We start from the raw sequence: 13,272 nt of genomic DNA on the forward strand, positions 1-13,272 counted from the left end.
GTGGGAGATCACCCACAGCGGGGATCACCCACAGCTTGTGCGAGCGGCCCAGGAGACCATCTCGATAATCGCGACCATCAGCCTTGCGACGAGACCCTGCAGTAGGGTCTAGGCTGCCGCAAGGCCGAGTGGACTCCCTGCTCGAATAGAGCAGGAAGTCCACTACTGATATCAGTAGTGATGTCAGTGTGCCCGCCCAACAAATGGCAGGCGTTATTAAAGGAACGCCTGCGTTTGTCCAGCCACCCCCCCTACCCGCCCACAAAATGGGGAGAGCTGTCACTCACCATTGACAGCCGCCCCATCTTGTTGCGAGCCCCGTAGCGACTGAACTTCAGTCACTCAACCGGGCTTGCGCACGCCGGACGCGGCGCATGCGCAGTGCGCAAACATCAGGCCACTTGCGAGCGGCTCTGAATGAGCTCCTTAGTACCATCCTCTAAGGATGGTACTTCCCAAATGACAGCCTCCGCCTCTCTCAGCCACTGAACGGTTCCCACCACTGACTTCATTGGTGAGAACCGGTAGGTGACCTTCAGCCAATGAACGCTCAGCCCAGACATTTCTATAGAGAAATGCCACGGCTGAGCTGTCATTAGTAGTACCGTCCTTAGAGGTACTTGTTTTAAGACGACGGTGGACTGTAGGTGAGTATGTGTGAGAGGGACTGTAATAAAGTTATATTTTCACGATGGGTACCAGTGGACCCTTAAGGGCAGGTTTTCTGGGACCTGTTGTTCTTTAGCAAAAGACAATATTAGTTCATCTATTTTTTACACCACACTATACACAATCAACCCGCCAGCCACTGGCCAGGGGTGGTAGGTATAGCCCTGGGCTATCAGCTCAGGCCTGGGGTGCCCTGGAGAGGGGTGCCGGGGTTAGCCTCGGCCTGGGGTACCCCTTTATTGGGGGGGTCCCCACTTCCACAGGGATCCCCGGCCTGGGCCAACTAGCGGTCAGGTGTAATGCATTGGCTGGGGGACTCGGTGAACGGGTTCCCCTGGCTGTGGCAATACACCCCTGCTAGAAAGTGTCTGGTGCTGGTTATGGAAAATACAGGGACCCTTACTCATTTTGTTCCTTGTATTTCCAAAACCAGGACCATCTCGCTGAGCCCAGTGCTGGTTGAGCTAAATACAGGGGGGAGTCCTACGTCTTTTGTCCCTTGTACTTGTGCTTTTCGGGGGGCGACCTAAAGTCATTTTTTTTTTTTTTTTTTAAGTTTAACACTTGCTTTTACACAGATGCATGCATGGATCTCACTGACCTGTGCATGCATCTGTGTCTCATAGTACAGTCCCCTATTTAAATTTAGCAGACGTCTTAAGATGGTGGTCAGGTGTTTTGGCAAGCAAACGATATATCGTTTTGTCGTTGGTAAAATTGCACAGTGTGTATGCACTATATCATTACTTCAGGAGTGCTGGGGAAATTGTTGACGACATTGCATTGTTTGCAAGTCATTTAATGTGTACCCCCAGCTTAAGGAACAGATCAGTGGTGCTTCCCTGATGTCACGTTTTCTATCACACATGGGTTTGTATAACCGGTGTCCTCATACATATAGACCTAGTGCGCAGCGAGGGGCTGTTTGGCGTGACTGCAGCAAAGATGTGTAAGAACACATTTGTATAATCATGTGTGATGTGGCAGATGGTGGGTTTTCCTATATTTAGTGGATGTCCATATTCATATTACCCTATAAGGTGTTAAAAAATGTTCTATATTTTCCAATAAATAAACTGCATCAGCTTTCCTGCCTCAGCTGGTTTCTCTGTATTTATATACATATACTTTTATGGTCCTTTGTTATGACACAGATCTTCTTTGCTCCATCAACTGCATACAAAGAGCAGGTGTGCCACTGTGCCTAAGTATATAAGGATATGGCTGAAAAGCAGAGAAAGAATATGCAATCCATCTAGCAAAACTTGCATGAGACTAGAAAATAATGTTGTTATCTGTACTTTGAAATGACATTGAGGTGTCCATGGTAATTCTCATATGTACACTAGTCAGTAACTCTTTTATAAACTTTCCATGTGCATACAGCAACCTTTGAGGAAAAATTATTTCACGGAAAGGGTAGTGGATAAGTGGAATAGTCTCCCATCAGAGGTAGTAGAGGCTAAGTCAGTAGAGCAATTTAAACATGCTTGTGATAGGCACAAGAATATACTTACAAAGAACTAAGGATCAAATAGGGTTGGGGTTACCAAAAGGTTAAATAAAAAGGGCAGACTAGATGGGCCAAGAGGTTCTCATCTGCTGTCAAATTCTATGATTCTATGTTTTCAATTCCTTTAGTAAAGCAGCCACAGAGCATATCTCCTACTGTCAGACTTCAGAGGGATCTGTAACACACTTAGGTGTGCACGTTTACAGCTCTGTAAATGGGGCTTCCTGCGCAGTACAAAGTTTTGGATAATGATCACTTTACTTTGAAAACTCCATCCAAGATCCTTGGCAAGAATAAGAGATACTGCTGAGTAAGCACAAGGAGACCAATATTCGCTGAGTCAGGTGGGCATAATAAAACTGAGGGATTGTGCTACAATGGCAATAAAATCTTAGGAAGACTAAATTAACAATGTCCCAAGTGTGCTCTTAAGGAGTAGCTGCTTGAAAACTTCATAAATGGAATAAAGGGATAAGTCCGGATCACAAAGGACATTCACAAGAACAAAGAAACTTGTATGTGGAAATAGGAAAATTACCCAAATATCACAGACACCGCAATGTGTCTAATTCTCTGTTTCTCTAGAGGTGCTTCAAATCTAGAGATGAGAAAATCCAGCACAAGACATGTGCTACAGTGTGGATAAAAGCACTGTGCAGTAGAATAGACACAACCGCATGTAAAATCAGGAATGTGCTGCACTGATTTCTCCGGAACTTGCTAATATCAACCCCTAGTTTATAATAAGCAACATTTTAAGTGACAGACCTTAAACACAAAGCACAACATGGAGACAATTTAAGAACCATCAGATGCTTTGCCTTAGGAGAACCCTGTGAACATTAATAACATCTGATACTTGGCTTTAGTGCGTTCAGGCATAAGATGAAGCTACGCAGAGCGATATAAAGGAAAACACCTTCCGTCTGTGGAATGTTACCAGGGACAGGGATGCTGGACGCTTTATCATCATGCTATTCCAGTACACGGACTGTTTCTTGGATTGGAGGCAGAGCTCACGGACTTTGAAAGCTTTTTCAAATGAATGTAGCAAATGAATCTCACTAAAAGGTGTCACCTGCAGTTCTAATCTGAAAACAATCCTTCTAGCCAAGAGAGAGCCTAATCAGCAGTAACAGGGAAACCATTCCTCCAGAGATCCACTGCAGATTATAATTATTAATATCATATCTCAGCCATTACCGAAACATAAATTATAGTACATTTATTTTAACAATTTTTCATATATTTCTTGTAAGTGCCACAGCTGCATGAGTACATGACCTCACCATTTATCATGGGGCACCCATGTTATGACCAATTCAGGGGCCACTAAGTAGCCAGGAATGGAAGTACTTTGTATAACATTGTTCCTGGACCTTGAGTAAAAAGCACATACAGTATCTAGTTCTACTGTAATCAGGAGAAGTAGTTGAGCATTATCATAATGGGTTTATTCCCCCGATTGTTCTTCCCATTGGGAGACACTTCTATAGACATTTACACCAGGCTGGATACTGCAATCCAAGGGATTTTGGTGGCATCCACATATTCTCTTACAATCTCAAGAGACCCTGTCATATTTTAACCTTTTTTCCTGTTTTTTTAAATATATTCATCCCATAGTACATAGTTCTAACATAATTCAGTTCATGCATATGTGGATATATTTTAAAGTGCATTACAAAGGAAACACTGCATTTGTAAAGAGGTGATAGAATGAAATGAGGGCTCTTGCTCTGGAAGAATGATAGTTAGTTAGATGGATGTATCTATGTAAGAATGAAGACAAATGTTATATTTTACCAATATGCAAACAATCCCACAGGAGCCCATTGGTAATATGTTTTAGACTATTAATTCGTTTGTATCCTGTTTTAGACCCAGAGCCAATCAGATTAGCTGAATGTTGTAGCATCACTGAATATTTTTGGAGTGGAGTGTGATCTTGTGGGAGCCAATGATTGGTCTACTTGTGTGATTGTGTAATGAAGAACTAGGCTCCATGTAACAGTGGCAGTGATATGGTGTGAGGAGGGGAACAGAGATACAGCAAGTGGGATTACACAGACAAACATAAGAGTATTTCAACAATACAGCAGAGACGGGAGGTTCAGGTCATATAGGTACAAGAAAAGCGCAATATCAAATGCACATCTATATGAAATGAAGTTTATACATTAAACTTGTATTTTGGCAACTGCTTTAGTGCTTCTTATACTTACGTGAGGCTGTATATCCAGTAAGCAAATCTTATTCTTTGCCAGGACTGAGTGGACAGAGTCTATGCTTGTGCCGTAGTAATTGTTTTTATACTCGCCATACTCAATAAACCTTATCGAATTAAAAGTAAAAAAAAAGAAAGGCAGTCAGTTTCTGAAGTGAAAGGGGATTTCGCTAAATCTTTCATAAAGTTAAATTAGAAGCAGAAGGATTTCTATGTTATCTTACCATGTTTTAGAAAAAGAAGTTCTGCCAAGTCCTTTAGCGTGTCATTTTTTTTTAAAACATATATAGCGATATATATATATAAACCTTGTATTTTACATTTCAAAATCAGTAACACCTGCTAGTGTTACAGTTAACCGGCAAAGAAAAAACACTTCGGCCTTAGAGCTCACTAATGTTTTCCATCACCTCTTTGTCTGAGCTAATGCTATGCAATAAAACACTGCAGAAGTTAAACAATTGAAACTACTGAAATTTCATTGCACACCGAGGTATAGCTGGCTTTGGTTGCCAATACCTAAAGCGGGAAGGCTTTGTCACTGTTGACAGAGAGAAGATGCTAGATTACCTGCCATAAACGCTTATCTACTGCTTAAAAAAACAAAACCAGATAACTTAAAATATTACGGGCATGAGCTGCAAACACTCTCCTGCCAATCAAGCTTTACGTAAGATGTAGGTGCTTCGGTTATTGTTAAACTATGGGTTCCAGCATAATTCCACAATAAGGGAGACTTATATACAGAAGCAAGGTATATAGATGTGGTCTCAGAAACCTATCCCTTTTGCCATATGTTGCGAGATGCATGGCACGATTCCCGTGCTGCAGAACTTTTCCTCAACTTTGCTACTTTTGCCTTAATTTTGTGTCTTATGCTGGGTACGCAGTGGCCGATAGATCGGACGTTCAATTGAACAACCGATATATATCATTGGCGTATTGGCGGGTGTGTACCAGCAATATGTCTGTGTATGACGTCGTTCACAGACATATCGCGTTGGCTGTGCAGCTCAGCCGATGGCAATTATTTCTGCAGATATATCGACACATTGTGCTGTGTGTACGGGCGGTCGGCCGACTGCCTGCTGAGGCTGCCGGTGACTGACATCGTGACTGACATCCTAGTGCCGATCCGTCATCCTAGTGTGTACCCAGTTTTAGTTCTCTTATAGTGTACTAGGTACTTGGGATTAGATTTTGGAATTGGTATAAAGTCACATATTAAGCATAATGATGCATAGCGAGGGTCACTCGTATCGGATCTGTCTTTTGCCTGTTTAACCTGGATTGTGTAGTTCCTCAACTTTGCTACTTTTTCCTTCCTGAATTTTGCATCTTATTCGGTTACAGTGTACTAGGTACTTAGGGCTAGTGATTTGGCGCATCTAAGAGGCAAAGTCCCTGGCGTGCAAATCAGGGCAATATAGCATGATTTGAGGACAGGTATATGTGGACAAATCGTTATGACAAACTACATACACTGTCAGCCTGACAACTGACTACTTAGAATAAAAATTGTACACACTTCATTTTCTGTTATCCACAAGTTGCCATGAAGACTTAAATGTTACTTATTATAGTGCTGCTATAATCTTGAATGGGCTCTTCCCACATATTCCATATAATGTATTTTGAAATTCTGTATTTTAAAAACATTTAAGGTTCTATAAAACACTTCCATATAAGAATAGACAAATGGGCCCTCCTCAGCTCTGGGCTTCATTGCAGCTGCAGCCCTTGCACCTATGATAGTTATGCCCATGTATCCTCTAGTCATCTCATAGTGTGAATAGCAGAAAGGCGTAGGTAATACGGAATACAAGTAACAGGCATGTGCATAAGACAAACGCTACACTTCCAGTTGCATGAAGAGCAAATGTCGCCCTCCCCTTCTATGGTAAGCAGCACGTGGGGATACAACACAAGGGGGGTGGGTCACTGATATTTGTGAGAGGAGGCATCCAAGGGCTAGCACAGGCTAAGGTAGTGGAGATATTGACCAAAGCCATGTGCAACAGAAAGATCATTTTAATAAAATATTAACTATAATAATCTGGTTACTTTTTTCTAATTCAAGTGCACTTGTTCCCTGTACAGATTGGAGGCAGCCATTATGTGGGGTGTGTGTTATATACTTTATACAAATCTGTTAATTAAGAATTATAATAAATTATATATTATACAAATGTTAAAATAAATATTATGTACAGAAATATCAATGAACAATATAAATTACTAATATCATCTACTTTACAATCAGCTAATAAAAGATTCTCTACACAAGCATCGCCCATATCCATACAGTGTATTCTCTTCTATAGCTGCTCACAAACATTTTTTTTTTCTTAATCTCAATTCAACTTTGTTTTAAAAAATATATCAAGCCAATTGGCAATATGGTCTGAACAAATATTTATTCATTTTTGGCATTTATTACAGACAAATGACATTTAAATGTAAAAGCTCCTACGTAGAACTATGAGGCTAAGGATGGACAATTTTTCAATATTATAGCAATAAAGAGAATAAAAACAAGGCACCAATTGTGGCTGCCTGCCGAGTCCTATTGTAATGGACGGTGTAGACAGAGGAACGTGAGAGCACAAATCTTGGGTGGAATGTCTGAAACCAGTTTAATGCATAGCAATTATTGCAGGAGACAAGTGACAAAAAAGGCCAGATCCAGTGAAGGGAAAATTGGGGTAATTTTTACATGTTCTGTACTTTGGTACATTTAGGGATTGTGTTTTTAGATTGCAAAAAAAATCCCAAAACCTCCTGAGTATTAGGAGGAATAGATTAGCAAAAATAAGACTATTTTCTATTTAATCCGATGTGATCCTTTTAAGAAACAAATCATAAAAGCATGTGGTTCTCAATGTATTCTTCTTGCTCTAATGAATTTCTGTCTTACGTATACAATTGTACTCATAATATCTCTTACTGTTTATGGGGTATATGTACTAAGCCGTGGAGAGAGATATAGTGGATGGAGATAAAGTACCAACCAATCAGCTCCTGTCATTTTTCAAACGCAGCCTGTAAAGTGACAGTTAGGAGCTGATTAGTTGGTACTTTATCTTCATCCACTATATCTCTCTACAAGGCTTAGTACATAGACCCATATATCTATAAATCTGATGAACTATATTTCTAAGTGTAATGTAATGCAGTGTTTTAATAAACAACTAAAAGATATAATAATTATATATGTGTGCAAACATAACAAGACATCAAATAACATAGTTGTTAAAAGTCAGATATAATAAAAATTACAACTTATAAATAAATATGTATGAACACTGCAAGGTACATTTCAGTTTGTCTCTTCCACCACATAAAGCTGGAGGGGAAAGGATTCTATAAACATGCATATAAATAAACAGATCCCTCTTTATGTAAGTAGTGCTTTGTGGACATTTTTCTAAATCCCGGATGCCAAATTCTAGAACCCCCAAGATTTCCAGTGATCCTTGGGTCACTTAATGAAAATAAATCCAAGAACACTGATGTCCTGTTGACATGTACAACAAACTACATTGGTGTTTCTTATAATAAAACTTCTCTGCCAGGGTTAACAACAAGCCTCAAGATGGGCAATTAATCTGAAAACTAACACCCGGCTGTTTGCCCATATCTATAACGACCTTCCCGTCCCCGATAAAAATCACCAGGTCAATTTAGTCCATTTGAGACTTACTAACAGTCGTGTATTTATAACATTTATGTAAATAATGAATAAAAGTGAAGAACATGCATACAGCCGCTGGTTTTCTGGCAGTGTCCTGCATGGAACACAACCAACTTCTGCAAAGCCCAGTGCTCTCATATGGCTCTTACACCTTCATTGCTACTCTGAAGACTGGGGTTCTAGTGTATAAACAAAATGAGATGCTTCATGATAGAAAGACTGCTTAACAGAATGATGATTTACAAATGTAACTATAGGGAATTGAGGGATAGGCGTGCACGTATTCAACTTACTTGTTATTGTGTATGTCTGTTTCAAACAAGTGTTTAGAAATAAAGATGTATTCCACACCGTCACACTCCTGGTTCCTTTTTCCTCTGGTTGTATCTGTCATGGAAGGTGGAAAATGGTTAGCAATAAAATGTGTCAGAAATCAGAATACTGAGTGACCTCTTATCCTGAAATGCTGTGTGTTCCCTATAAGCTGAGCATTGTGCAAATGAACAATCAGAAACTGTGCTGTAGTGTGCTACAACTAGAGACTAGTATGCTGTGCATATAAAATGCAGGGACAGTCAAAAAGGACTAATTGTTCCTAAAGGAAAAGTACCTAGAAATGGCCGAAAGGGGATGCGGTCAATATCCCGACCGCAGGGATTCCGGCGCTCTATCAGAATCTCGGCGCCGGCATCTCAACCGCCAGAATCCTGTAGGTAAGTAGCAGGGTTGGGGGGAGGGTTAGCGTTAGGGTTTGGAACTAGGGGGAGGATTAGGCAATAAGGGTTAGGTTTAGGGTGCGGGGAGGGGGAGGTTGGTTTAGGCACTGGGGGGGGGGGGGGGAGGTTAGGGTCAGGCACCATGGAGGGAAGGTTAGGGGAGGGAGAGGCAGAGGGTTAGAATACTGACCGACAAGTATCAGTATTCTAATCTTGTCGAGATGCCAGCCTCGGGATTCTGACCGCCGGCATCCCGAGTACTGGCATCCCATACCCATCCTGACTGAAAGTGGTGTTAGTGAGTGCTGAATACACCTGAAAATTGATGTGCCAGAGAGCAATGCGTATCCTCAGACTTGTAGGTGCAACTCTTTCCTTAGAATGGGGGAGAAACTATTTTAATGGGGAAGATGAGAAGCTGCTGCGAGCACAGCAGTATTTATCAAAATCATATACAGACCTGGAGATTTGGAGCCTGGGCCTGATGACACAGGATTGTGTGTAGACCGATTCAATCATTCTAAATTCAATATATTTTTCAATTATTACCTTCTCTACAGAATGGTAATTCCTGGATAGATTTTTATATTATTTAACATAACTACATTTTACATTTCTCTTAGTGATAATATGTTCCTGAATTTTCCTGGCCAAGTGAATAAGCTGCTCTAAAATGATAGAGAAGTTCTCTAAAAACCTAGCGTTCCCGCTAGGCTATTTTAGCTGAGACAGCCTGCGAGTTCTGTCTCCACCCGCGGGTCACAGTGTCCCGCGGGTAGTCAAAACAGCGGCGCAGCAGTCACCACCGGTGAATGGATGCCGGGCATCCATTCACTGTGACCGCAGCACTTGGGGGCTGCCCGGCATGTCCGTAAGTGCCAGGCATGCCACCAGGAGTGACGAAAAGAAGACGCGTCATAAAGACATGCCCCCTTTTCTTTGGCCACGCCCCCTATCCGGGCACGCACAGACGTGCCCTAGCTCTAGGTCCGGCTCCCTGCCTGCTGCGGGACCTAAAGTGAACACTAAAACCAATGTAACTGCCAACGCCCAAAATTCAACTCACCATTTGGAGAGAATTATATACATACTGTTCACGGGCAGAGCCAGATTAATAACATGGCAGCTGGGGCAGTCACCCAGGGCCCCCACACGTAGCTACATCATTAGCGTGGAGGACAATCTGGCATATATGCACTGGGGATTGTGTGTGACATATTGTAAACTGGGGGGACTGCAGGGTTTTTAACACATTTATGGTGCTGGGAATATTTACACATTATACTTCTGTTAATAACATCGCCAGCACATCTTATTGACAATTTTATTGGTAGAGTCCCCAACAGTTTAGTTGCCATGGGGCCCCAGAAATCTTAATCCTGCCGTGTTCATAGGTGTATCCTTGAATTCTCTATAGTCTTCCCACTGGGGAGGGGCCGAAGAGATCCAAATCATTGGAGAAAACCTCAGCATAATAGAAGGACAAAGCCCACCACCCACCTGTAGCAAAGGGAAGCCAGAAAATGCTGCCCATCTGGGCCTTATGACTCCAGTGGGTATTAAAGGGGCCTTTAGCCTTTTGGAGTGGGTTTTTGACGACCTATAAACCCTATGAGCACTTTACACCAGGCACAACACCACAAAGAGGGGTCTCCGGAACCTTGACGGCACTGAAGCCTTAAGACCCCTAGCACTTGGAAAAAAGGGGCTCTTTGTATTAAGGTGAAAGACCAGGGGTTGCACCCTTTGTGCACGTTTTGTATTTTGCACTTTGAAGACATCACGCATATTGTGCTCTGAACATAAAAATACAGCATGCAAATATCAAACAAATACTATTTCATGTTGCTATATAGTCACCACATCCAACATTATTTACTTATATAACAGCAACATTACCACTGGTATTCTCTAAAGATATTCTCTATTTTTTTTTTTACAAATATAAAGTAAGCGTTTATTAGATCGTTTTAATCTGGTTTTGTCATAAAGGGTATATTTTTCCATCTCTCAACCATGTGGATTTTCAGCGGACTCACTCACTGCCGGCTGATGGGGTCTAATTGACAACAGAGATTAAGTTCCCTATAGGATAACATATGTTAACCTGCATTAAACCCTCAGCCTCCTGTGGAGGACACAAAGGTTAAAGTCCCTTAGAGGAAATCATCTTTATAAGTATGTCTCAAACAGAACATTTTAACACATGTAGCATAATAGGAGAGAACAGCATAGACTGTTAAAGATGTACTCATCTGTCAGACAGCTCACTAAAACAAAGGGCTGAGTGTCACACATATGCTTTCCGAGACACAGACAAGTTTCATTTTACTGTGTCAACTTCCACCTTCAAATTAAACTACAAATTAAACTACAACGCGTGTGATGGTTACACAATAAGGGCAAAGTGTCGGTGGCCACAGTAATGACGACAAAAATGGCAAAGTAATTACTTAAGGCCTCATTTGTCAACAAGTTTTATTATATGCTATGAGTTTTAAAACTTGTTGCGTATGATAAACGGTGCTCCAGCCAATCAGCTCCCAACTGTCACTTTTCAAACAGATGACAGTAACTGTAGGAAGCAGAAGAATGGCACGGACTCTAGCAGAACGGCAGAAAAGGAGATGAGAAAAGCTAAAAAAAAAAAAGTAGGGAATTATGAACAACAGAAGATAAAACTTAAGCTGGGTACACACTTAACGACGTGTGTACCCAGCGATGAGACCGGCGCCCCCCTCCCCACCGACATATTGGGCAGCTGGCACACTCTAGACAATCCAGTGCACCGACCTCCCGATATGTTGGCCCCAACCGCATCCCGCTGCATTGGGTCGTCAGCCGCATCGTCAGGTTGGCCTGCATGTAGGGCTGACCTGACAGCCCCACAAAATTCAAATCTGTCAATTGGCAAAAGTCATTACGGAGAACTTCCACCTTCAAATGTATTGTTAAGCTCCCTCATAATGTATGCTTATGTAAGTACCATGAGAACTTTGCCCTTGCATTTGAAGCTATATATAAAATTAATAATATAAATATTCCAAAGTATATTAGGGACCTACCAGGGAAAATTATTTGTGAGAATGCTACAGAGGAGTGCTGGACAAACAAATGAGACACATGTAATAACGCAAAAGGTTTTGTGAAATTCATTGGAAACATGGAAGAAACAGATGTGAAATGGGACACATGGAAGACCTCTGATGACAGAATTCTTAAAGTTTTGGAAGAAGGAACAACAACCGAGCTTATTCAATACATTCAGAACATCATTCCACAGTTTCTTGAACATTGTTATGTGAGAAGACATCAATGCGATCAGCAGATCAGAGTAAACTGAAAATAAGTCATTCAACAATAAAGCGGCACTTCTCTAAAAATTACACTTGTACGTTCCAAGACGAGATCCAATCGGCCCACTGGCAACAATCTCAAGTAATTGTATTCACTGCAGCAATATGATTTAATGGGAAGTCCCAACCTTTTGTACTGGTATCAGATAATCTTACCAATAGTATAGAAATCATGTAATTCTTGAACATCTCCCTGAAAATGTCAGAGAGGTGTTTATTAGGCAAGATGGACCTGCATCACAGTTTAAGAATCGCTATGTTACAGCTTCCCTTCCAGCATTATGCAGCAGGAATCATTTGGAACTTCTTTGTAACACCACATGGCAAAGGCCCAGTGGATGGAATTGGAGGTACTGTACTGTTAAGAGGAAAGTCTGGATTACAGTAAAACAAAGAAGTTGCCTTTTTACATCTGCCAGCGACTTTGTTCAAGCCTGCAACATTACTGATTATCCTAAAGTCAATGTAGAACTGGTGCTTCCTGCTGAAATATTGAGGAAGAATAGAGATTTTGAAGCAATTTTCAAGAAAGCAGTTGGGAACTGATTCTACAGTATGTTGAATATGATGGAAAGAGTTACCCAGGTGAGATTAAGGACATCAGAGATGGTGAATACTTAGTGAGCAAAATGGAGCAATCTGGCAGCAACTTCGAATGGCCATCATCACCAGATTAAATATTTTATACATCTTCACAGTTAATTAGGAAGATAAACAGGCTTACACTTACATTGAATTCATGTGGATTCTACAGGTTTGAGTCAATTGTATCAGAGCCCTTTGACTGGGGACAGAAATGTAATGTGAGTCACATTCGTATGTAATATGACATTCAGTTTTTTGTTTGTGTGTCAATCATAAGTTTAGGGTCTTATAAGTGTATAGCATAGCAATCTTATAGTAAAAATAATTAGGAGAGCATATTATATATAAATATATCTTATATTAAATAAATATTATATATAGGTCCCCAGTTCCTATGTCCATTCTGTTGTACCATATAAACAATAAAATGTAACTACTAAGAGTGTACATTTTTTTCTGCTTCTAAGCATTAATTATGATTACCTACCCCATCTATTATTGTCATATTTTTA

At 40.9% G+C, this 13,272-nt stretch overlaps 1 protein-coding gene across 2 annotated transcripts in view; it reads right to left on the reverse strand.

Annotated features, from left to right (window-relative positions):
- Positions 1-13,272, reverse strand: part of MPP7 (MAGUK p55 scaffold protein 7) — a 432,558-nt gene that overhangs the window by 18,920 nt on the left and 400,366 nt on the right. For both annotated transcript variants that reach the window (XM_088447791.1, XM_088447792.1), the window contains 2 exons: positions 8,397-8,490; positions 4,408-4,516 (listed from right to left, as the gene is read on the reverse strand). In XM_088447791.1, coding sequence (XP_088303917.1) covers positions 4,408-4,516; positions 8,397-8,490 — 203 coding nt within the window. The remainder of the gene's footprint in view (positions 1-4,407; positions 4,517-8,396; positions 8,491-13,272) is intronic.

The sequence above is a fragment of the Taudactylus pleione genome, unplaced genomic scaffold (assembly GCF_031769625.1).
Source record: "Taudactylus pleione unplaced genomic scaffold, aTauple2 ptg000439l, whole genome shotgun sequence".
Lineage (NCBI taxonomy): Eukaryota > Metazoa > Chordata > Amphibia > Anura > Myobatrachidae > Taudactylus > Taudactylus pleione.